We start from the raw sequence: 25,906 nt of genomic DNA on the forward strand, positions 1-25,906 counted from the left end.
AATTTTTGCAAAAACAATATAACTTTTTTTCTGAGTGTGTGATTTCTACACAAAATACATTTTCGGAATGGTCTCGACGAGGGCTACGCGTCTGTGGGGGCACACAAACACGAGTTGACGAGCTTCGCTGTGAGTGGGACGATGAGACTGGAGAGGTCACTGGTTTTCAGCAGTATGGTTATAATGGAGAAGACTTCATCGTCCTGGACCTGAAGACGGAGACATGGATCGCTCCCAGTCCTCAGGCTGTCAGCACCAAACACAGATGGGATCATGATAGAGCTGGGATGGAATACGACAAGCATTACCTCACCCAGGTGTGTCCTGAGTGGGGGAGGAAGTATCTGGAGTATGGGAGGAGCTCTCTGCTGAGAACAGGTAGAAGCACATCACCTGGTGGAGTTTCAAACCAACAACCTTCATGTTCCTCTGCTGTTTCTGACCCACACACAGAGACACACTCTGTCCTTTACCTCTCTGTCCTCCGTCTCTCTCCTTCAGTCTTCTTCTCCTCTGCTCCTCCCTTCTTTTGTCGCCTCCTCTCCTCTGAGGTTTATTTGCGTCGTTTCAGTGTCTCTGGCGACAACAGTGACTCCTGATGACGTGTCTTTGTCTCCTCCTCCAGAGCTCCCCTCTCTAACGTGTCTTTGTCTCCTCCTCCAGAGCTCCCCTCTCTAACGTGTCTTTGTCTCCTCCTCCAGAGCTCCCCTCTCTAACGTGTCTTTGTCTCCTCCTCCAGAGCTCTCCTCTCTAGCGTGTCTTTGTCTCCTCCTCCAGAGCTCCCCTCTCTAGCGTGTCTTTGTCTCCTCCTCCAGAGCTCCCCTCTCTAGCGTGTCTTTGTCTCCTCCTCCAGAGCTCCCCTCTCTAACGTGTCTTTGTCTCCTCCTCCAGAGCTCCCCTCTCTAACGTGTCTTTGTCTCCTCCTCCAGAGCTCCCCTCTATAACGTGTCTTTGTCTCCTCCTCCAGATCTCCCCTCTCTAACGTGTCTTTGTCTCCTCCTCCAGAGCTCCCCTCTCTAACGTGTCTTTGTCTCCTCCTCCAGAGCTCCCCTCAGTGTTTCTCCTCCAGAAGACTCCTTCCTCTCCCGTCAGCTGCTTCGCTACAGGTTTCTACCCAGACAGAGCCGCTCTCTTCTGGAGGAAGGATGGGGAGGAGCTTCATGAGGATGTGGAGCACGGAGAGATCCTCCCCAACCATGACGGAACCTTCCAGATGAGTGTGGACCTGAACCTTTCATCGGCGGCGGCTGAAGACTGGAGGAGGTACGACTGTGTGTTCCAGCTCTTCGGTGTGAAGAACGACTCGGTCACCAGACTGGACAAAGGAAAGATCTGGACCAACTGGGGTGAGACTGGGATCAGGCGGTGAAGGTGGGGACACATTTCTGTCTCTCTGATGGTCCAGATCATGGGTTTGAAGAGTTGGACAGAAGTTTTGTTTCTTTCATTGTTGTTTGCTGTTTTCTGTGTAACTTTAGAGTTCAGATAATCAATAAACCACCCGGGACCCAGACAACGGTACCAGAACCCTAACCCAGTACCTGCACAGAAGACGGAAGCCTTTGAATCAGTGATAGTTCTGTTGGTGGTGGCGGTCCGATGTCCACTGGGCTTTCATTCATGCAGGACGATGTCAGTAAAGTCAGTTCATGTCCTCAGCGGAGGAGGTTCTGATTGGACCTGGATCTGTTAGCAGGACGATCCAGAACTGCGGAGGAGGTTCTGTTGGACCTGGATCTGTTAGCAGGACGATCCAGAACTGCGGAGGAGGTTCTGTTGGACCTGGATCTGCTTGTTAGCAGGATGATCCAGAACCCAGTGAATGTTGACGTGAAGCTAGGAGGGTGGGACACGGGTCCAACATGAAGTCCTTCAGTACCGTGGGAAGACACGTTGATTCTAACGCTCCTTTATGAAATCAGCGTTCTTCACCACGTTCCTTCGTTTCTCCAGAAGCTGGGATGTAAAACGTTCCCCATATTCCTGATGTGGACCAGGATGTTATCAGAACCTTGTGTTTCTCCATGAGGACAGGTCCACAGAGCTGTGGGACTGTCCAGCCTCAGCAGAGGGACGCAGCGTTCCAGCGCTTCGGAGGTTTCAGTCTGGAGTTGGAGAAAAAGTCTTTTGGATCCATTTCATTTTTCAGAAGTTTCTAGTTTTAAAGTCAAACCTCTGTCAGAACATTAGAACACACTAGAACATTAGAACATTGGACGAGTCTCCCTGAGACTGGAACCAACATCAGGACAGAAAGCAGCACAGACCGTCCTCCTGTGGACAGGTGGACATGAAACCACCTAAACAGGACGGCAGGACCACCAAGCAGGTGGTGTCCGTCTGCAGGACGGTTCTGTTGGGACATGGACGTTGTTCTCTGACTTGTTGTTTTCTGCTCTCCAGAGGAACCCACTAACGTGAACGCCATCATCATCATCGTCATCACTGCAGCGGTTCTTATCGTCCTCACGGCTGCCGTTGGATTCAAGTTGTACAGACAGAGGACAGGTGAGCGACCCAGACAGAACCAGTCTCTGTCTCCTGGCTTTGATTGGACACTTTGACCTGATGAAGCAAACAGGAGGTGGTTTCAGCTTCAGAGTCCACTCGCATCCGTTCACGTCACCTGCAACCGTGAGCGGTGGACTGATGCGTCTTTGTTATCCAGGTAAACCTCGTCCACCTTCTGAGGACAGCGCTGAGCTCACGAAGAGACTGCAGCCAGAGGTGGACATGCAGCCGGAGGTGGACATGCAGCCAGAGGTGGACATCCAGCCGGAGGTCGTCATCCAGCCGGAGGGCGTTGGGACAAGGACAGAATGAACGCAGTGAGTGTCTTCGTGTGGGACACTATGTGTAGAAGAACCTTCTGACACGGGGAGATTATTCTCTGTCAGACTTGTGAGATAAGATAGTCTTTGTCCTTTGGTGTCTTTCCCACAACAAAAGTGAAGCGGTTTCACCTGAAGGGATCTGAGGTTGTTGGACAAAGACAATGAGTCCACCTGGACATTTAAGGTGGACTGATCGGGTTCGGGTGTGGCTTCGTGGCGTTTCTGCTCAGTTCTGTTGGTTCTGTCTCCGCAGGGTTCTGGGACAAGGAGCGGTGTCCCCATATCGTCCTGTTTGAACTGGAGTCCACCGGGTCTTCACCAGAACCCGATCCGATCAAAGATATCAGCGACGAGGATCCAGTGATCGATACTTATTGATTAGAGTCTAAACGGTGTCATTTAAATATTTCGGGGATTGTTCTCGTCTCTCTTCTCTGGAGACGTCAAACAGGATCTTTAAGACTGTCTTCATCCGACGTCCTTAGAACGTCCTCCATCATTACACTTTAACTCTTCGGCTGCTGGGTTGTTTGTGCTTTCCCTTTGTCCTATTGGTCCTCCTGGTGTCATGTGATCTGAGACGAGAGACATCTGACGGCCTCTAGAGTCGTCTCTGCTGTCCGTCCTCAGAAATCCTTCCTTTGCTTCCAGTCCTCCTGGAACCTGCGGCGGGACTTGGACACTAACGAGTCCGGAGGTGTCGGAGTAAACGGGCGTGTCTTTGTTCCTCCTGGACTCCGCCCCTCCCCCAGTGCTTCCTGTCTGTTCACGAATCACAATCACTTCCTGTGTTGTTAACGAGATGAAGGCTGAAGTCGTCATGCTGGTTCCTTTCTTTAGACAGAAATTCTGCTTTACAATAAAATCCCACATTTCCCACGTTTCTTGTTTGATTGCTCCGTCTCCAATCCCATGAATATTCCCAGTCTCATTGCTCCGTCTCCAATCCCATGAATATTCCCAGTCTCATTGCTCCGTCTCCAATCCCATGAATATTCCCAGTCTCATTGCTCCGTCTCCAATCCCATGAATATTCCCAGTCTCATCGCTCCGTCTCCAATCCCATGAATATTCCCAGTCTCATTGCTCCGTCTCCAATCCCATGAATATTCCCAGTCTCATCGCTCCGTCTCCAATCCCATGAATATTCCCAGTCTCATTGCTCCGTCTCCAATCCCATGAATATTCCCAGTCTCATCGCTCCGTCTCCAATTCCATGAATATTCCCAGTCCGATTGATCCGTCTCCAATCCCGTGAATATTCCCAGTCTCATTGCTCCGTCTCCAATTCCATGAATATTCCCAGTCCGATTGATCCGTCTCCAATCCCGTGAATATTCCCAGTTCTCTCTTTAGGATTATTTTAAAACATAAAAATTATACAAACACACAAACTCTGGTCCAGTTTCATCACGAGTGAAGCGGAACAACTGGAACTGGACACGCAGCTTCCTGCTTTGTCATTTTTATTTTTTTAAGCCAGTGACTCTCCACGCACTAACTCACCATAGAGGCTGCTTCTGAGGTCGTTTTTATTTTTCATTAAATCCCTAAAGTTTTTTTGTGTGGTTTTTTAATCCAACTGGTGGAACCGAGTTTCCTTACCCTGGTACAGTGTACTCATTTAAATACTTCTGTGTCGTCATCGGTTGCCACCTGACTGGGTCCAGCGCGTGACGTCGCGCTGCCAACGTGGAACGACGTCGAACCCGGAAGTGAACTGTCCGGCTGCGTTAGAGGAGCGCAGCAGGCTTTGGGTCTTTTTGGGTCAGTACTTTGGTTCGGGTCCGGTTTATGCTTTTAGCGTCGAGCTGAAGACGCGTAAAGGAGCGCAGCGGCGGGTCTTCCTCGCGGGGCTTCTCCAGCGTCTTCCTCAGCTGTCCGCGGTGAAGGTAAGCCGTGCGAGCGGAGCCGCGGCTGCCCGTGTTCGGACCCGGTTCGGACCCGGTTCGGACCCGGCTCGGCTTCCGTGCGGGCTGCCAGCCGAACCGGACGCGGCTCAGTCGGTCCAGGAAGCAGCTGTCAGAACCACGGAGGAAACCGGATCTCCATAGAGTTCCGAGCTTCCTATAGGCAGGAATGAACCGCAGTACCTGCTGTAGTAATGATAGTACTGCTACCTCGTCTTCCACAGATACTTCTACGTGTACTTCGACGTGTAAAATTCTCTACGCGTACTTCTACACGTACTTCTACGTGCGCTTCTATGCGTGCTTCTTCGCGTACGTCTACGTGTACTTCTACGCGTACTTCTACGTGTAATTCTACCTTGTACTTCTACGCGTACTTCTACTTGTAACATTTTCTGCTTGTACTTCTACGTGCGCTTCTATGCGTGCTTCTTCGCGTACGTCTACATGTACTTCTACGCGTACTTCTACGTGTAATTCTACCTGTACTTCTACGTATCCTACCACTACTGCTGTTAAACTTGTGTCGTGGAAACGATGAATGAAAAGAACAGCAGTCGTTATAACGTTACTGATTAAAGATGCATTCAGAGGAAAACACACGGTACTTGTAATCGAACGTATTCTGAGTTGAGGTTCAAGCATCTAATTTAATCTGAAGCGTCTAATTTAGTCTGAAGCGTGTAATTTAGTCTGAAGCGTGTAATTTAATCTGACGCGTCTAATTTAATCTGACGCGTCTAATTTAATCTGACGCGTCTAATTTAATCTGAAGCGTCTAATGTAGTCCGACGCATCTAATTTAATCTGATGCGTTTAATTTAATCTGACGCGTCTAATTTAATCTGACGCGTCTAATTTAGTCTGAAGCGTGTAATTTAGTCTGAAGCGTGTAATTTAATCTGACGCGTCTAATTTAATCTGACGCGTCTAATTTAATCTGACGCGTCTAATTTAATCTGAAGCGTCTAATGTAGTCCGACGCATCTAATTTAATCTGATGCGTTTAATTTAATCTGAAGCGTTTAATTTAATCTGAAGCGTTTAATTTAATCTGACGCGTCTAATTTAATCTGACGCGTCTAATTTAATCTGATGCGTCTAATTTAATCTGATGCATCTAATTTAATCTGAAGCGTCTAATGTAGTCTGACACGTCTAATGTAGTCTGACACGTCTAATTTAATCTGAAGCGTTTAATTTAATCTGAAGCGTCTAATTTAGTCTGAAGCGTCTAATTTAATCTGACGCGTGTAATTTAATCTGACGCGTGTAATTTAGTCTGACGCTTGTAATTTAGTCTGACGCGTCTAATTTAATCTGAAGCGTCTAATTTAATCTGACGCGTGTAATTTAATCCGACGCGTTCCACTGATTTTTTTCAAAGGCTTTTCTTTTTTGCTGAAGCGTCTCTTCTGAACACCGAACATCACAGCGTTGAAATTTAGATTTGCTAAATAGATACCAAAATGGAACTTGGAGACGTGTCTTTCGAGTGTCTTCACGATGTTCTGTCGTCCATTGTTTGGAACCGGCAACGTGGACACAGCTGATGTTCCGGATTGTCTCATCCTGATGGCGTGAGGACAATGACGCCGCCGGACCAGTTGAATCAGAAGTACCTGTTTGGGTGGAGGTGGTGACGCAGCGTGTGCCTGGGCGCCTGTTGTTGTTGTTGTTGTTGTTGTTGTTGTTGTTGATAATCGACCATCGTCTAACCGGCTGGAGTCTCACAATCGTTTATCTTACCTTCCTCTCAGGTTGTCTCCGTGATAAACCGAGGAGCGTTTGTAATGACTAACTCCTCTAAATTCTCTTTAACTTTCCCAGCAGACACACACACACAGACACGCACACGCACACACACACACACACACAGACACGCACACGCACACACACACACACACACACAAGATGGTGGACGCCACGCTTGCTGAAGTCGGCAGGAACCTCAGTGACGCTATGAGCTTCCTGGGCGATGGAGAGAGGTGAGATTTATTTTTTTTGTCTTTATTTCTTTTTGCTTCGCTGTGTATTTATTTGTAGTTTTTACTGCACGATGTGAAACAGGCGACCTCTGTCTGCTGAACGTTGTACTGAACACACGAGGGAGACGCCCGCGTTCAGGTGCTTGTTTGTGCTGTTCACCTGTTCAGAGAACTGGAGGCGGGATCAGAGAGGCGGAGCTTCAGCGGAGCGATCATCCCTGGACCGCTGCAGGGAGAGTAAGACGTGCCCAAACGCACACGCACACGCACACACACACACACACACACACACACACACCACAGGCGACTGGTCACCCAAAACACTTTGGGTACTTTTACTTTATGAATTAAACATACGTATTTGATATTTACTTCGGTCCTATTTTGTATGTGTCTTTGTTTTCTTTGTTCTTTAATATTATTTATATTTTCACTTATTAATGTATTTTTAAATCTGCCATCCCTCTGTACTTCTGTTAGATGTGTTTAAAACCTGCCTGGGATTGGGGGGGGGGGGGGGGGCACTGCTAAGCTCGTAGCAATGCCGCTGTCTGAGTACGATCAGGTGTGAATGCGGTGCAGCGATGAAGCGCTTTATTTCCGACGCCTTGGAGAACCCGATGTGTGTTTCTGAGTTCAAACGCTCGATGCTCTCTTTGATCTGCAACGGTTCTGAGTTCAAACGCTCGATGCTCTCTTTGATCTGCAGCGGTCAGGATGCTGCCACCATCCTGCACCTCGTTCATAACCTCATGCATGAAGAGGAGGAGGAGGAGGAAGAAGAGGACCCGCCCAGCCAACAGTAAGCAGAACTAGCCTGTGACAAAAGTGATGAAGACGAGTACTGGCAGTATTTGTAGCCCGATTACTGTGTTTGACCTCATTGACCTTTCTGTGAAATCAAACGCGTTCCTCATCCTTTGAAGTTCTGTGAGGCTGATTTTACTCCACATATTTATTTAGTGAAAAGTCTTGTGAGTTGCGGCGGACGCGTGGGGGGTCCTCTGGGGGGTCCTCTGGGGGGGCTCTCTGGAGGGTCCTCTGGAGGGTCCTCTGGGGGGTCCTCTGGGGGGGCTCTCTGGGGGGGTCCCTCTGGAGGGTCCTCTGGGGGGGCTCTCTGGAGGGTCCTCTGGGGGATCCTCTGGGGGGTCCTCTGGGGGGGCTCTCTGGGGGGGTCCCTCTGGGGGGGCTCTCTGGAGGGTCCTCTAGGGGGTCCTCTGGGATTCGTTAGCACCCATAGTGAACTCTCCAGCTACTCGCTGCTCTGCCCCCCCCGTCCAGGTATGAGAACGGCTCCGCCTACTTCCATGAGGATGGCAGGGACGGCCTCGTCAAAGTGTGCCGGCTGGCCATTCACACTCATTTTGAAGAATATGCCTCTGAGGGATACGGAGTGCTCGGCTCCAAACAGCCCGTCGTCTACCACAGCGCCTCCGGCAGGCCAGGGCTGGGACAGCACTTGTGCAGCCAGGTAGGAAGGAGAGAACGCTCGGCACCATAATTAAACAGTCTGAAGGCCGTGGTGCGAATCCTCATTTATTAAGCATCGGGTGTTTGGGTTCGGGTTCGGGTTCGGGTTAGGGGTCATGCTGCCAGGCGTCCCTGTGGGGGTGGTGAGTCGGGATCGGGTCATGAAAGGGATCATTGGGATTCAATAAGAACTCCCTTACTGAGGAAAAGTCGTTTTTTGTATGAGCTACCATGAGTTCAACCTTACAGATTACCCATAATCCATCTGCACATTTGGCCCATCATGATAGTCGTCTCTAAAAGCAGAGGTCGCCCTCGTATTCCTCTTGAGCTCCCACAAAGTGATTAAACTGTCCTTTTCTCGTCTTACGCTGGTCGTCTCTGTCCCGTCTTTGGTTGGTCCTGCAGACTTGACGATAAGTCTCTGACAGTGGTCGGAGCTTGTCTCCGTAGCTCGGCCTCCCGCTCTCCAGCCTGTGTGCGGCCCCCTGCAACACTGTCTTCGGATCGCAGCACCAGATGGTAGGGAGACGAACCGCTTGAAAGCGCAGCTTCCCGTAGTTCCAGCCTGTTGTTGGACTCGTCCTCATTGACGCCATCAGGATGTTGCGCTGTTGGACAAACTGATCCGAGAGGACATCGAGGCCGGGAGGCTCCCGTTGCTGCTGATCGCCAATGCAGGTGAGCCAGCGGGCACAGTCCTAGTATTTGGTGCTTTCCAGGAGTAATAATCTGCTTTGCCCCCCCGCCCCCCCAGGCACCCCTGGAGCAGGTCACACAGACAAGGGGGCGGCTGTGGCTCAGTTGGTAGAGTGGGTCGTCCAGTGATCAGAAGGTCGGTGGTTCGAATCCCAGCTCTGACTGTCTGCGTGTCGAAGTGTCCTTGGGCAAGACACTGAACCCCAAATTGCTCCCAGTGGGTCTGGCCGCACCTTGCATGGCAGCAGTCGCCCACTGGAGTATGAATGTGTGTGTGACTGGGTGAATGTGAGGGTGAATGTGAGGCCTAATGTAAAGCGCCTTGAGCGCCGCGAAGCGGTGGAAAGGCGCTATATAAGTGCAGTCCATTTACCATTTACAAGTTGGCTCGTCTGAAGGACCTCTGTGAGCAGTACAACATATGGCTCCATGTTGGGGGGTGGGTCACTCCTCCTGCACGGGACTGAGACGCTCATCAGGAGGCGTGTGGGCGGTTCTCCCTGTAGCTCTGTCTGTTCTCGGGTTACAAGCCAGACTTTGCTTCTTTCACTGCATGAATTACGAAACGCATCTTGTCCTCCTGTTTTAGTTTCGGTGCCGCCTGCCGGTCTATAAAGCAGCGTAACGGCTGAGATGAACGTCACGCACCCATTTGGGATGAGATCCGTCTTCCAATGCTTTTCACCTTAATCTTATCTATTATTTAACCGAGCTAATATTATCAGCAGCATTTGTTACGTAGGATTCTTATGTCTTACGTGAGGTCCGTTTTGTCGTTTATCTTGCTGTTGTGCTTTCTCCTCTAGGGTCAACCTGGCAACCCTGGTGGCGGGTCAGGTCACCTCAGCTATCCTGGTAACGTGGTGTAAATACTGTCTCCAGTTTCAACACAGAATGTTCAGAGCGGCGTGAAATGTGTGGCCCGTTTCTCAGTCTCGGCCATTAATCCTTACAAACACGTAGAACACAAACATTTCTGGAGCTTCTCGTGAAAACGGTGCTGCAGCGTCGGGATTTATTTTACAACACATTTAAAGCGGAAAATGTATTTATCATTCAGCGGAACTGGCGGGGTAGGGGAACGGTGCAACGCTCCTCCCCTGACCCACGACGCCGTTGCAGCCGTTCCTGCTCTGGTAACCTGCGGCTCTCTGTGCTCCTTCACCTCCAGGCAGCAGCCAGGTGTGACAGTATGACCCTCACCCCCGGTCCGTGGCTGGGCCTGCCTGCTGTGGCCGCCGTCACCCTCTACAGACACGAAAACCCAGCTCTGGTAGGCTCGTGTGAACAATTCCACTCAGCGGTGTCGTCAACCAAGGACGTATGAGGCGGTTAAACTCAAACTGAAGTAGCTTTCCTCTCATTGCAGCCGGTGGTTAAGACCTCAGTTAGTGCCTCATTGCAGCCGGTGGTTTAGGCCTCAGCTAGTGCCTCATTGCAACCGGTGGTTAAGACCTCAGTTAGTGCCTCATTGCAGCCGGTGGTTAAGACCTCAGTTAGTGCCTCATTGCAGCCGGTGGTTTAGTCCTCAGTTAGTGCCTCACTGCAGCCGGTGGTTTAGTCCTCAGTTAGTGCCTCATTGCAGCCGGTGGTTTAGTCCTCAGCTAGTGCCTCATTGCAGCCGGTAGTTTAGGCCTCAGTTAGTGCCTCATTGCAGCCGGTGGTTTAGTCCTCAGTTAGTGCCTCATTGCAGCCGGTGGTTTAGTCCTCAGTTAGTGCCTCATTGCAGCCGGTGGTTTAGGCCTCAGTTAGTGCCTCATTGCAGCCGGTGGTTAAGACCTCAGTTAGTGCCTCATTGCAGCCGGTGGTTTAGTCCTCAGTTAGTGCCTCATTGCAGCCGGTGGTTTAGTCCTCAGCTAGTGCCTCATTGCAGCCGGTGGTTTAGTCCTCAGTTAGTGCCTCATTGCAGCTGGTGGTTTAGTCCTCAGTTAGTGCCTCATTGCAGCCGGTGGTTTAGTCCTCAGTTAGTGCCTCATTGCAGCCGGTGGTTTAGGCCTCAGTTAGTGCCTCATTGCAGCCGGTGGTTAAGACCTCAGTTAGTGCCTCATTGCAGCCGGTGGTTTAGTCCTCAGTTAGTGCCTCATTGCAGCCGGTGGTTTAGTCCTCAGCTAGTGCCTCATTGCAGTCGGTAGTTTAGTCCTCAGCTAGTGCCTCATTGCAGCCGGTGGTTTAGGCCTCAGTTAGTGCCTCATTGCAGCCGGTGGTTTAGTCCTCAGTTAGTGCCTCATTGCAGCCGGTGGTTTAGTCCTCAGCTAGTGCCTCATTGCAGCCGGTGGTTTAGTCCTCAGTTAGTGCCTCATTGCAGCCGGTGGTTTAGTCCTCAGTTAGTGCCTCATTGCAGCCGGTGGTTTAGGCCTCAGTTAGTGCCTCATTGCAGCCGGTGGTTAAGACCTCAGTTAGTGCCTCATTGCAGCCGGTGGTTTAGTCCTCAGTTAGTGCCTCATTACAGCCGGTAGTTTAGGCCTCAGTCAGTGCCTCATTGCAGATGACCTGTGTCTCTGGCTTCCTATCCTTCCACTCTATTCTGTATCTCAGTCTCTAGCAGCAGGTTTGACCTCCAGCCAGCCGGTGGTTTAGTCCTCAGTTAGTGCCTCATTGCAGATGACCTGTGTCTCTGGCTTCCTATCCTTCCACTCTATTCTGTATCTCAGTCTCTAGCAGCAGGTTTGACCTCCAGCCAGCCGGTGGCCAAACTCCGAGCTCTTCCCCTCTGGCTCTCCTTGCAGTACCTCGGTCACAATGGAATTGTGCAAAAGGTCACACACGCTGCTGCTCTGGTGAGCATGACTGACCTAAAACCGATCAAAGTGCATCAACTCTGAGGCTCCTGCTTAAACTGCTCCTTGGCAGTTCAGCAGCTGGTTGCAGCGGGTGTGCAGCTTCTCTCGCTGACCATGCGATGCACCCAGATCGCCGCTGAGACCAGGAATTACAGTTTAGATTTGTCGGTAGAGTCGTAGATTTTTTATTTATTTACGCACAGACTATTTTCCCTGCTGACAGATGTGCTGCTGCGCTAGGCTAACTGTGCTATCAATAAGGTGCACACTCAAAATGGAACTGATCTCAGAAAAGCTGCAAATTGACAGGCTGGAAATAGATAATAATAATGCATTTTATGTATACAGTAGTCCCTCGATATAATGCGGTTCATTTTCCACGACTTCGCTGCTTCGCTGAGTTTTTTAGTGCAATTTCAGATTTTATTTTTTACACTTGAGCGTGCCTTGAAACGGCACAAGACGAAGGGGCGCGGTTGAAGGAACTGTGAAACAGCGCGAGTCGCTATTAATAACTTCTCATGTGTTCAACCTCGTAGGTTGATCATTAAAATAAAATTCGTTATTTATAAAAGCTATCATGTTTATTTGTTAAGCGTTTGTTTTATAGCGCTCTTATTCTCTGTGTAAAAAGAGGCTTTTATTTTGTAGGAGCATAAACGTCACGTCCCTTTTGGGTTTTGTTTCTTCCTGTTGATACATGTAGCTGCTGCCGTTCCGCTGTGCTAAGCTATCCAATAAAGCAGCATGAGAGACTAAAGACAGCACGAGTAGAATATTTCTTCTTCTGCACTCCAAGCGGCTCTTTCCTCGACCTGCACGCCTTAACATTATTAACAGGAAAACGTTTACTGTACGTACTATATATTTATATTTAGTTCTGAAAACAGGTTCTGATCTTTGGTTTCATTCTATAATACTGAAACAATCTATTGAGATTAATGCCTGACTGTTAAAAGTGTATAAAGTGTGTGGTGAGGGGATTTACAGCCTTTAAACATTTATGTACATGTATAATAATTAAAATAAATAAAGATGACTACATTGCGGATTTCACTTATTAGGCCCGAGCGCCTATTCTAGGCGTAAGGGGCTATTGCTTTTGCAACGCAGAAGACGAAGAGTTGACGAGCGCAGCTCGTCAACCCTCGGCATCCAACTTTGCCATGCTGTTGAGGACGACCAACACACTCACGCACACACACACCGACACTCAACAGCACACACACACACCCCGACACTAAACAACACAAATGCACACACACAGAGATCCACAAACACGAGTTGACGAGCGCAGCGAGTCAACTCGTGTTTGTAACTGTCTTCCGATGGTTGACGAGCGCAGCGAGTCAACCATCGGGCGACCAACACACCCACGCCCACACCCACGACACTCAACAGCACACACACACACACCCCGACACTAAACAACACAGACACACAGACACACACACACACACACAAACACGAGTTGACGAGCTTCGCTCGTCAACTCGTGTTTGTGTGCCCCCACAGACGCGTAGCCCTCGTCGAGACCATTCCGAAAATGTATTTTGTGTAGAAATCGCACACTCAGAAAAAAAGTTATATTGTTTTTGCAAAAATTCTTTATTCTTCTTTATTAGGCCCGAGCGCCTATACTAGGCGTAAGGGGCTATTGCTTTTGCAACGCAGAAGACGACAAGTTGACGAGCGCAGCTCGTCAACTCTCGACAAAGTTGACGAGCGCAGCTCGTCAACCCTCGGCATCCAACACACTCACGCACACACACACCGACACTCAACAGCACACACACACACACACCGACACTCAACAACACACACGCACACACACAGACATTGACAAACACAGTTGACGAGTTGTAACTGTCTTCCGATGGTTGACGAGCGCAGCGAGTCAACCATCGGGCGACCAACACACCCACGCCCACACCCACGACACTCAACAGCACACACACACACCCCGACACTAAACAACACACACATACAGACACACACAAACACGAGTTGACGAGCGCAGAAAAGCGCTATACAGTAGTCCCTCATTTTCCGCGGGGGTTACGTTCCAAAAACAATAACAATTAAAGCCGCAAGCAACGCCGCTTTAATCGACAGGCCGTTGAGCTGACCCGCCGACGCACGCCGCTTTTGTCCTGAGTGCTTCGCAAGTGTTTAGATTTGAGCTGCATTGGTAGCTCACAGTTTAGTCAAATCGTTACTTGGATTATATGGCCATCTGCCATCAGGAGTTTCAATCCAATATGGCCGCCTTCCTGTGTGTCTGGGGGCGTGGCCATAATATATATATTTTTTGCCCTGACATGACGCATGTCTGTACCGAATTTCGTGGCTGTCCGACAAAGTTGGCGTCGGACCCCTCCCCATAGGAGGGGTTGCCATCGCCATGGCAACAGCGTAAAAACAACAACGTGGTTACGATTGTGTTTTTTGATCGGGACCACGTGAGGGACTTTTCTGGTAAGTTTCAATCATTTCTGGCAAAGTATTTTTTTAATTCCCATTCAATTTTTGTTATCGTTCTCTAGGGGGCGCTGTAAGGCTGATTGTCAAAGTTTCCCTTTTAAAGTGTCCAGGTAGGAAGGGTCAATAAGTGTTTAAAATTTGGTTTGGATTGGAGTGTGTGTGTGTGCAAACGCTGACTCAGCAGTTTTTAAAATTCAATCCAATATGGCCGCCTTCCTGTGTGTCTGGGGGCGTGGCCATATTTATTTATTTTTTTTGCCCTGACTTGACGCATGTGTGTACCGAATTTTGTGGCTGTCCGACAAAGTTGGCGTCGGACCCCCCATAGGCACAATGCATTGTGATTTTTGTAGGTGGCGCTAGCGCGCCACTTTTTCATGCCCAATTTTGAAACACATAAAATAATTAATTTTTCGCCGGTTCTGAGCTTGGTTCAAAGTTTGGTGAGTTTTCGAGCATGTTCAGGGGGTCAAATTGCCGTTTAAACAGCAGAACAAAGAATAAAGAAGAATAAAGAATTAAAGCCGCAAGCGGCGTTGTAGGCCCTCGCCGGCCGACAGGCCATTGAGCTGACCCGCCGACGCACGCCGCTTTTGTCCTGAGTGCTTCGCAAGTGTTTAGATTTTAGCTGCATGAGTAGCTCACAGTTTAGTCAAATCGTTATTTGGATTATATGGCCATCTGCCATCAGGAGTTTCAATCCAATATGGCCGCCTTCCTGTGTGTCTGGGGGCGTGGCCACAATACTTTTTTTTTTTGCCCTGACATGACGCATGTCTGTACCGAATTTCGTGGCTGTCCGACAAAGTTGGCGTCGGACCCTTCCCCATAGGAGGGGTTGCCATCGCCACGGCAACACCGTAAAACCAACAACATGGTTACGATTGTGTTTTTTGATCGGGACCACATGAGGGACTTTTCTGGTAAGTTTCAATCATTTCTGGCAAAGTGTTTTTTTAATTCCCATTCAATTTTTGTTATCGTTCTCTAGGGGGCGCTGTAAGGCTGATTGTCAAAGTTTCACTTTTAAAATGTCCAGGTAGGAAGGGTCAAAAAGTGTTTAAAATTTGGTTTGGATTGGAGTGTGTGTGTGTGCAAACGCTGACTCAGCAGTTTTTAAGTTTCAATCCAATATGGCCGCCTTCCTGTGTGTTTGGGGGCGTGGCCATAATTTTTTTTTTTTTTTGCCCTGACTTGACGCATGTGTGTACCGAATTTCGTGGCTGTCCGACAAAGTTGGCGTCGGACCCCCCATAGGCACAATGCATTGTGATTTTTGTAGGTGGCGCTAGCGCGCCACTTTTTCATGCCCAATTTTGAAACACATAAAATAATTAATTTTTCGCCGGTTCTGAGCTTGGTTCAAAGTTTGGTGAGTTTTCGAGCATGTTCAGGGGGTGAAATTGCCGTTTAAACAGCAGAACAAAGAAGAAAAAGAAAAAGAATAAAGAATTTTTGCAAAAACAATATAACTTTTTTTCTGAGTGTGCGATTTCTACACAAAATACATTTTTGGAATGGTCTCGACGAGGGCCACGCGTCTGTGGGGGCACACAAACACGAGTTGACGAGCTTCGCTCGTCAACTCGTGTTTGTGTGTGTGTGTGTGTCTGTGTGTCTGTGTTGTTTAGTGTCGGGGTGTGTGTGTGTGTGCTGTTGAGTGTCGTGGGTGTGGGCGTGGGTGTGTTGGTCGCCCGATGGTTGACTCGCTGCGCTCGTCAACCATCGGAAGACAGTTACAAACACGAGTTGACTCGCTGCGCTCGTCAACTCGTGTTTGTGGATCTCTGTGTGTGTGCGTTTGTGTTGTTTAGTGTCGGTGTGTGTGTGTGCTGTTGAGTGTCGGTGTGTGTGTGCGTGAGTGTGTTGGATGCCGAGGGTTGACGAGCTGCGCTCGTCAACTTTGTCGAGGGTTGACGAGCTGCGCTCGTCAACTTTGTCAAGAGTTGACGAGCTGCGCTCGTCAACTTGTCATCTTCTGCGTTGCAAAAGCAATAGCCCCTTACGCCTAGTATAGGCGCTCGGGCCTAATTAAAGCCGCAAGCGGCGTTGTAGGCCCTCGCCGGCCGACAGGCCGTTGAGCTGACCCGCCGACGCACGCCGCTTTTGTCCTGAGTGCTTCGCAAGTGTTTAGATTTGAGCTGCATTAGTAGCTCACAGTTTAGTCAAATTGTTATTTGGATTATATGGCCATCTGCCGTTTTTAAGTTTCAATCCAATATGGCCGCCTTCCTGTGTGTCTGGGGGCGTGGCCATAATACTTTTTTTTTTGCCCTGACATGACGCATGTCTGTACCGAATTTCGTGGCTGTCCGACAACGTTGGCGTCGGACCCCTCCCCATAGGAGGGGTTGCCATCGCCACGGCAACACCATACAAACAACAACATGGTTACGATTGTGTTTTTTGATCGGGACCACATGAGGGACTTTTCTGGTAAGTTTCAATCATTTCTGGCAAAGTGTTTTTTAAATTCCCATTCAATTTTTGTTATCGTTCTCTAGGGGGCGCTGTAAGGCTGATTGTCAAAGTTTCCCTTTTAAAGTGTCCAGGTAGGAAGGGTCAATAAGTGTTTAAAATTTGGTTTGGATTGGAGTGTGTGTGTGTGCAAACGCTGACTCAGCAGTTTTTAAAATTATATCCAATATGGCCGCCTTCCTGTGTGTCTGGGGGCGTGGCCATAATACTTTTTTTTTTTTGCCCTGACTTGACGCATGTGTGTACCGAATTTCGTGGCTGTCCGACAAAGTTGGCGTCGGACCCCCCATAGGCACAATGCATTCTGATTTTTGTAGGTGGCGCTAGCGCGCCACTTTTTCATGCCCAATTTCAAAACACATAAAATAATTAATTTTTCGCCGGTTCTGAGCTTGGTTCAAAGTTTGGTGAGTTTTCGAGCATGTTCAGGGGGTCAAATTGCCGTTTAAACAGCAGAACAAAGAAAAAGAAAAAGAAAAAGAAAAAGAAAAAGAAAAAGAATAAAGAATTTTTGCAAAAACAATATAACTTTTTTTCTGAGTGTGCGATTTCTACACAAAATACGTTTTTGGAATGGTCTCGACGAGGGCTACGCGCCTGTGGGGGCACACAAACACGAGTTGACGAGCTTCGCTCGTCAACTCGTGTTTGTGTGTGTCTGTGTGTGTCTGTGTGTCTGTGTTGTTTAGTGTCGGGGTGTGTGTGTGTGTGCTGTTGAGTGTCGTGGGTGTGGGCGTGGGTGTGTTGGTCGCCCGATGGTTGACTCGCTGCGCTCGTCAACCATCGGAAGACAGTTACAAACACGAGTTGACTCGCTGCGCTCGTCAACTCGTGTTTGTGGATCTCTGTGTGTGTGCATTTGTGTTGTTGAGTGTCGGTGTGTGTGTGTGTGTGCTGTTGAGTGTCGGTGTGTGTGTGCGTGAGTGTGTTGGATGCCGAGGGTTGACGAGCTGCGCTCGTCAACTTTGTCGAGGGTTGACGAGCTGCGCTCGTCAACTTGTCGTCTTCTGCGTTGCAAAAGCAATAGCCCCTTACGCCTAGTATAGGCGCTCGGGCCTAATTAAAGCCGCAAGCGGCGTTGTAGGCCCTCGCCGGCCGACAGGCCGTTGAGCTGACCCGCCGACGCACGCCGCTTTTGTCCTGAGTGCTTCGCAAGTGTTTAGATTTGAGCTGCATGAGTAGCTCACAGTTTAGTCAAATCGTTATTTGGATTATATGGCCATCTGCCATCAGGAGTTTCAATCCAATATGGCCGCCTTCCTGTGTGTCTGGGGGCGTGGCCACAATACATTTTTTTTTTGCCCTGACATGACGCATGTCTGTACCGAATTTCGTGGCTGTCCGACAAAGTTGGCGTCGGACCCCTCCCCATAGGAGGGATGCCATCGCCACGGCAACACCGCAAAAACAACATGGTTACGATTGTGGTTTTTGATCGGGACCACATGAGGGACTTTTCTGGTGAGTTTCAATCATTTCTGACAAAGTATTTTTAATTCCCATTCAATTTTTGTTATCGTTCTCTAGGGGGCGCTGTAAGGCTGATTGTCAAAGTTTCACTTTTAAAATGTCCAGGTAGGAAGGGTCAATAAGTGTTTAAAATTTGGTTTGGATTGGAGTGTGTGTGTGTGCAAACGCTGACTCTGCAGTTTTTAAAATTATATCCAATATGGCCGCCTTCCTGTGTGTCTGGGGGCGTGGCCATAATACTTTTTTTTTTTTGCCTTGACTTGACGCATGTGTGTACCGAATTTCGTGGCTGTCCGACAAAGTTGGCGTCGGACCCCCCATAGGCACAATGCATTGTGATTTTTGTAGGTGGCGCTAGCGCGCCACTTTTTCATGCCCAATTTTAAAACACATAAAATAATTAATTTTTCGCCGGTTCTGAGCTTGGTTCAAAGTTTGGTGAGTTTTCGAGCATGTTCAGGGGGTCAAATTGCCGTTTAAACAGCAGAACAAAGAAGAATAAAGAAGAATAAAGAATTAAAGCCGCAAGCGGCGTTGTAGGCCCTCGCCGGCCGACAGGCCATTGAGCTGACCCGCCGACGCACGCCGCTTTTGTCCTGAGTGCTTCGCAAGTGTTTAGATTTTAGCTGCATGAGTAGCTCACAGTTTAGTCAAATCGTTATTTGGATTATATGGCCATCTGCCATCAGGAGTTTCAATCCAATATGGCCGCCTTCCTGTGTGTCTGGGGGCGTGGCCACAATACTTTTTTTTTTTGCCCTGACATGACGCATGTCTGTACCGAATTTCGTGGCTGTCCGACAAAGTTGGCGTCGGACCCTTCCCCATAGGAGGGGTTGCCATCGCCACGGCAACACCGTAAAACCAACAACATGGTTACGATTGTGTTTTTTGATCGGGACCACATGAGGGACTTTTCTGGTAAGTTTCAATCATTTCTGGCAAAGTGTTTTTTTAATTCCCATTCAATTTTTGTTATCGTTCTCTAGGGGGCGCTGTAAGGCTGATTGTCAAAGTTTCACTTTTAAAATGTCCAGGTAGGAAGGGTCAAAAAGTGTTTAAAATTTGGTTTGGATTGGAGTGTGTGTGTGTGCAAACGCTGACTCAGCAGTTTTTAAGTTTCAATCCAATATGGCCGCCTTCCTGTGTGTTTGGGGGCGTGGCCATAATTTTTTTTTTTTTTTGCCCTGACTTGACGCATGTGTGTACCGAATTTCGTGGCTGTCCGACAAAGTTGGCGTCGGACCCCCCATAGGCACAATGCATTGTGATTTTTGTAGGTGGCGCTAGCGCGCCACTTTTTCATGCCCAATTTTGAAACACATAAAATAATTAATTTTTCGCCGGTTCTGAGCTTGGTTCAAAGTTTGGTGAGTTTTCGAGCATGTTCAGGGGGTGAAATTGCCGTTTAAACAGCAGAACAAAGAAGAAAAAGAAAAAGAATAAAGAATTTTTGCAAAAACAATATAACTTTTTTTCTGAGTGTGCGATTTCTACACAAAATACATTTTTGGAATGGTCTCGACGAGGGCCACGCGTCTGTGGGGGCACACAAACACGAGTTGACGAGCTTCGCTCGTCAACTCGTGTTTGTGTGTGTGTGTGTGTCTGTGTGTCTGTGTTGTTTAGTGTCGGGGTGTGTGTGTGTGTGCTGTTGAGTGTCGTGGGTGTGGGCGTGGGTGTGTTGGTCGCCCGATGGTTGACTCGCTGCGCTCGTCAACCATCGGAAGACAGTTACAAACACGAGTTGACTCGCTGCGCTCGTCAACTCGTGTTTGTGGATCTCTGTGTGTGTGCGTTTGTGTTGTTTAGTGTCGGTGTGTGTGTGTGCTGTTGAGTGTCGGTGTGTGTGTGCGTGAGTGTGTTGGATGCCGAGGGTTGACGAGCTGCGCTCGTCAACTTTGTCGAGGGTTGACGAGCTGCGCTCGTCAACTTTGTCAAGAGTTGACGAGCTGCGCTCGTCAACTTGTCATCTTCTGCGTTGCAAAAGCAATAGCCCCTTACGCCTAGTATAGGCGCTCGGGCCTAATTAAAGCCGCAAGCGGCGTTGTAGGCCCTCGCCGGCCGACAGGCCGTTGAGCTGACCCGCCGACGCACGCCGCTTTTGTCCTGAGTGCTTCGCAAGTGTTTAGATTTGAGCTGCATTAGTAGCTCACAGTTTAGTCAAATTGTTATTTGGATTATATGGCCATCTGCCGTTTTTAAGTTTCAATCCAATATGGCCGCCTTCCTGTGTGTCTGGGGGCGTGGCCATAATACTTTTTTTTTTGCCCTGACATGACGCATGTCTGTACCGAATTTCGTGGCTGTCCGACAACGTTGGCGTCGGACCCCTCCCCATAGGAGGGGTTGCCATCGCCACGGCAACACCATACAAACAACAACATGGTTACGATTGTGTTTTTTGATCGGGACCACATGAGGGACTTTTCTGGTAAGTTTCAATCATTTCTGGCAAAGTGTTTTTTAAATTCCCATTCAATTTTTGTTATCGTTCTCTAGGGGGCGCTGTAAGGCTGATTGTCAAAGTTTCCCTTTTAAAGTGTCCAGGTAGGAAGGGTCAATAAGTGTTTAAAATTTGGTTTGGATTGGAGTGTGTGTGTGTGCAAACGCTGACTCAGCAGTTTTTAAAATTATATCCAATATGGCCGCCTTCCTGTGTGTCTGGGGGCGTGGCCATAATACTTTTTTTTTTTTGCCCTGACTTGACGCATGTGTGTACCGAATTTCGTGGCTGTCCGACAAAGTTGGCGTCGGACCCCCCATAGGCACAATGCATTCTGATTTTTGTAGGTGGCGCTAGCGCGCCACTTTTTCATGCCCAATTTCAAAACACATAAAATAATTAATTTTTCGCCGGTTCTGAGCTTGGTTCAAAGTTTGGTGAGTTTTCGAGCATGTTCAGGGGGTCAAATTGCCGTTTAAACAGCAGAACAAAGAAAAAGAAAAAGAAAAAGAAAAAGAAAAAGAATTAAAGCCGCAAGCGGCGTTGTAGGCCCTCGCCGGCCGACAGGCCGTTGAGCTGACCCGCCGACGCGCGCCGCTTTTGTCCTGAGTGCTTCGCAAGTGTTTAGATTTGAGCTGCATGAGTAGCTCACAGTTTAGTCAAATTGGTATTTGGATTATATGGTCATCTGCCATCAGGAGTTTTTAAGTTTCAATCCAATATGGCCGCCTTCCTGTGTGTCTGGGGGCGTGGCCACAATACATTTTTTTTTTGCCCTGACATGAAGCACGTCTGTACCGAATTTCGTGGCTGTCCGACAAAGTTGGCGTCGGACCCCTCCCCATAGGAGGGGTTGCCATCGCCACGGCAACACCGTAAAAACAACAGCGTGGTTACGATTGTGTTTATTGATCGGGACCACATGAGGGACTTTTCTGGTAAGTTTCAATCATTTCTGGCAAAGTATTTTTTTAATTTCCATTCAATTTTTGTTATCGTTCTCTAGGGGGCGCTGTAAGGCTGATTCTCCAAGTTTCCCTTTTAAAGTGTCCAGGTAGGAAGGGTCAATAAGTGTTTAAAATTTGGTTTGGATTGGAGTGTGTGTGTGCAAACGCTGACTCTGCAGTTTTTAAGTTTCAATCCAATATGGCCGCCTTCCTGTGTGTTTGGGGGCGTGGCCATAATACTTTTTTTTTTTTGCCCTGACTTGACGCATGTGTGTACCGAATTTCGTGGCTGTCCGACAAAGTTGGCGTCGGACCCCCCATAGGCACAATGCATTGTGATTTTTGTAGGTGGCGCTAGCGCGCCACTTTTTCATGCCCAATTTCAAAACACATAAAATAATTAATTTTTCGCCGGTTCTGAGCTTGGTTCAAAGTTTGGTGAGTTTTCGAGCATGTTCAGGGGGTCAAATTGCCGTTTAAACAGCAGAACAAAGAATAAAGAATAAAGAAGATTAAAGCCGCAAGCGGCGTTGTAGGCCCTCGCCGGCCGACAGGCCGTTGAGCTGACCCGCCGACGCGCGCCGCTTTTGTCCTGAGTGCTTCGCAAGTGTTTAGATTTGAGCTGCATGAGTAGCTCACAGTTTAGTCAAATCGTTATTTGGATTATATGGCCATCTGCCGTCAGGAGTTTCAATCCAATATGGCCGCCTTCCTGTGTGTCTGGGGGCGTGGCCACAATACATTTTTTTTTCCCCCTGACATGACGCATGTCTGTACCGAATTTCGTGGCTGTCCGACAAAGTTGGCGTCGGACCTCTCCCCATAGGAGGGGTTGCCATCGCCATGGCAACAGCGTAAAAACAACATGGTTACGATTGTGTTTTTTGATCGGGACCACATGGGGGACTTTTCTGGTAAGTTTCAATCATTTCTGGTAAAGTATTTTTTAAATTCCCATTCAATTTTTGTTATCGTTCTCTAGGGGGCGCTGTAAGGCTGATTGTCAAAGTTTCCCTTTTAAAGTGTCCAGGTAGGAAGGGTCAATAAGTGTTTAAAATTTGGTTTGGATTGGAGTGTGTGTGTGTGCAAACGCTGACTCAGCAGTTTTTAAAATTCAATCCAATATGGCCGCCTTCCTGTGTGTTTGGGGGCGTGGCCATAATATTTTTTTTTTTTTTGCCCTGACTTGACGCATGTGTGTACCAAATTTCGTGGCTGTCCGACAAAGTTGGCGTCGGACCCCCCATAGGCACAATGCATTGTGATTTTTGTAGGTGGCGCTAGCGCGCCACTTTTTCATTCCCAATTTTGAAACACATAAAATAATTAATTTTTCGCCGGTTCTGAGCTTGGTTCAAAGTTTGGTGAGTTTTCGAGCATGTTCAGGGGGTCAAATTGCCGTTTAAACAGCAGAATAAAGAATAAAGAATAAAGAAGCAGAAGAATAAAGAATAAAGAATAAAGAAGAATAAAGAATTTTTGCAAAAACAATATAACTTTTTTTCTGAGTGTGCGATTTCTACACAAAATACATTTTCGGAATGGTCTCGACGAGGGCTACGCGTCTGTGGGGGCACACAAACACGAGTTGACGAGCTTCGCTCGTCAACTCGTGTTTGTGTGTGTGTGTGTGTGTCTGTGTGTCTGTGTGTCTGTGTTGTTTAGTGTCGGGGTGTGTGTGTGTGTGCTGTTGAGTGTCGTGGGTGTGGGCGTGGGTGTGTTGGTCGCCCGATGGTTGACTCGCTGCGCTCGTCAACCATCGGAAGACAGTTACAAACACAGTTGACTCGCTGCGCTCGTCAACTGTGTTTGTCGATGTCTGTGTGTGTGTGTGTGTTGTTGAGTGTCGGTGTGTGTGTGTGTGTGCTGTTGAGTGTCGGTGTGTGTGTGCGTGAGTGTGTTGGATGCCGAGGGTTGACGAGCTGCGCTCGTCAACTTTGTCGAGGGTTGACGAGCTGCGCTCGTCAACTTTGTCGAGAGTTGACGAGCTGCGCTCGTCAACTTGTCGTCTTCTGCGTTGCAAAAGCAATAGCCCCTTACGCCTAGAATAGGCGCTCGGGCCTAATAAAGAATTTTTGCAAAAACAATATAACTTTTTTTCTGAGTATGCGATTTCTACACAAAATACATTTTCGGAATGGTCTCGACGAGGGCTACGCGTCTGTGGGGGCACACAAACACGAGTTGACGAGCTTCGCTCGTCAACTCGTGTTTGTGTGTGTGTCTGTGTGTCTGTGTTGTTTAGTGTCGGGGTGTGTGTGTGTGTGACGAGCTGCGCTCGTCACACACACACACACACACACCCTCGTCAACTTTGTCGAGGGTTGACTCGCTATGCTCGTCAACTTGTCTTCTGCGTTGCAAAAGCAATAGCCCCTTACGCCTAGAATAGGCGCTCGGGCCTAATAAAGAATTTTTGCAAAAACAATATAACTTTTTTTGTGAGTATGCGATTTTTACACAAAATACATTTTCGGAATGGTCTCGACGAGGGCTACGCGTCTGTGGGGGCACACAAACACGAGTTGACGAGCTTCGCTCGTCAACTCGTGTTTGTGTGTGTGTGTGTGCTGTTGAGTGTCGTGGGTGTGGGCGTGGGTGTGTTGGTCGCCCGATGGTTGACTCGCTGCGCTCGTCAACCATCGGAAGACAGTTACAAACACGAGTTGACTCGCTGCGCTCGTCAACTCGTGTTTGTGGATCTCTGTGTGTGTGCATTTGTGTTGTTTAGTGTCGGGGTGTGTGTGTGTGCTGTTGAGTGTCTTGTGTGTGGGCGTGAGTGTGTTGGATGCTGAGGGTTGACGAGCTGCGCTCGTCAACTTTGCCGAGGGTTGACGAGCTGCGCTCGTCAACTTTGTCGAGGGTTGACTCGCTACGCTCGTCAACTTGTCTTCTGCGTTGCAAAAGCAATAGCCCCTTACGCCTAGAATAGGCGCTCGGGCCTAATAAAATAAAATAAATAAACAGAAATAAAACAGGGTTACTGTTCAGATTAAGAGGAAATTAAAAGTCCTGACAGCTTCCACACAAACAATGCAAAACAGATACATAGCAAATAATTTTGCCATGATAGCTTACATTTAAAATGTTACACGTCTGGACTTCCTTGTGGCAAAGGCATCGATGGTATCATCAAATGATACCTGTCTTGAAAGCTCATGATTTATGCTTATTAAAGCAAGTCCATTGAGACGCTCTTGTGACATCGTGGATCTCAGGTCAGTTTTTATAAGCTTTAGTTTGGAGAAGCTCCTCTCTGCAGCAGCAACTGTCAACCTCCAAGGCTCCATGGCCTTACAAACCGTTGATTTTTTCCTTACAAAATACAAAATAACCTTACACCATATATTTTTTTCAAATGCGTTTATTTATGTACATAGTTGGACATTATTAATTAGGATAGTTTAATTTTGATATTTTAACTAAACTAAAATAACCATTAATAATGCTTGTAATTTAAATTTTTAAATAAGAAACAGATATTTCGGGGGGGGAAATCGTTAGCATTTTTATTTTTGTAAACCAAACTTAAGTATCGATCAATGATGCTTGTAATTTAAATTTCAAACAGGGACAGAAAATACAAACCTTTGCTGGCTTGTGATTGGGAAACATGTTTTTCACGTTTCTTGATATTCGGTGCAGACCGGATGGTACTGTAAAAGTTCGTGTTTGTGCTCGTAATTCCTACTCTGCAGAGAGTCAGTGAAGGCATCCAGGGAGGAGGGGCGGGGTGTGTGTGAGCGTGGAGGGGGTGAGAGAGACGGGAGAGGATATCTGTCCTGTTAGCGGCGGGGTTACCGATTAATAAAAGCTTGTTCTGAGACCCATCTCGTCCTTGTTTCAGCGTCTGACGGACGCTACAAATGTGCGTTTTCCCGTACAGATGTTCTTCTACGCCGTACACGTCTTAGAATGCATAAAAACGTACTGGTTGACAGGTATGCTGCAGCAGCAACTGTCTCGGTCTAGCTGAGGTGCGCACTGATAAATCGCCCCCCCCCCCCTCTCCTTGGACGGTCAAGGCATTGTGTTTCAGGTCATACCAAGAATGACAAACAACGAGGGGGGGGTGTTGGTTTTAATTTTTTCTGTATTTGTTTGTTTTTTATTTTCTAGGGCAGAGCATGAGAAAAGGGCGCCCGTTGGGGCAATAAATTATAACTATTATTAGTTTATTTTCATTTTTTTTTTTTATATATATAATTTTTTTTCGAGGCTTGGAGTGGCGCCCCCTCCAGCTGGTGGCGCCCTAGGCAACCGCCTAGTTTGCCTATGCCTAGAGCCGGCTCTGCCTGTAACAATGTAATAATTATAATACGTATGAGGAATAATTGTGTGTGTGTGTGTGTGTGTGTGTGTGTGTGTGTTTTGCACATCGATATGAGGTGGTATCCTAG

At 48.1% G+C, this 25,906-nt stretch overlaps 1 protein-coding gene across 1 annotated transcript; it reads left to right on the forward strand.

Annotated features, from left to right (window-relative positions):
• The first annotated feature begins 6,658 nt into the window (after positions 1 to 6,658).
• Positions 6,659 to 12,411, forward strand: LOC137914668 (pyridoxal-dependent decarboxylase domain-containing protein 1-like). Its single transcript, XM_068758183.1, has 10 exons — positions 6,659 to 6,732; positions 6,901 to 6,969; positions 7,442 to 7,534; positions 8,014 to 8,203; positions 8,656 to 8,724; positions 8,805 to 8,883; positions 9,229 to 9,340; positions 9,708 to 9,756; positions 10,073 to 10,174; positions 11,553 to 12,411. Exons 1-10 carry the CDS (start codon positions 6,659 to 6,661, stop codon positions 11,721 to 11,723), a joined length of 1,008 nt encoding a protein of 335 aa, XP_068614284.1. The 3' UTR covers positions 11,724 to 12,411.
• The last annotated feature ends 13,495 nt before the right edge of the window (positions 12,412 to 25,906 follow it).

This window comes from Brachionichthys hirsutus, unplaced genomic scaffold (assembly GCF_040956055.1).
Source record: "Brachionichthys hirsutus isolate HB-005 unplaced genomic scaffold, CSIRO-AGI_Bhir_v1 contig_405, whole genome shotgun sequence".
NCBI lineage: Eukaryota > Metazoa > Chordata > Actinopteri > Lophiiformes > Brachionichthyidae > Brachionichthys > Brachionichthys hirsutus.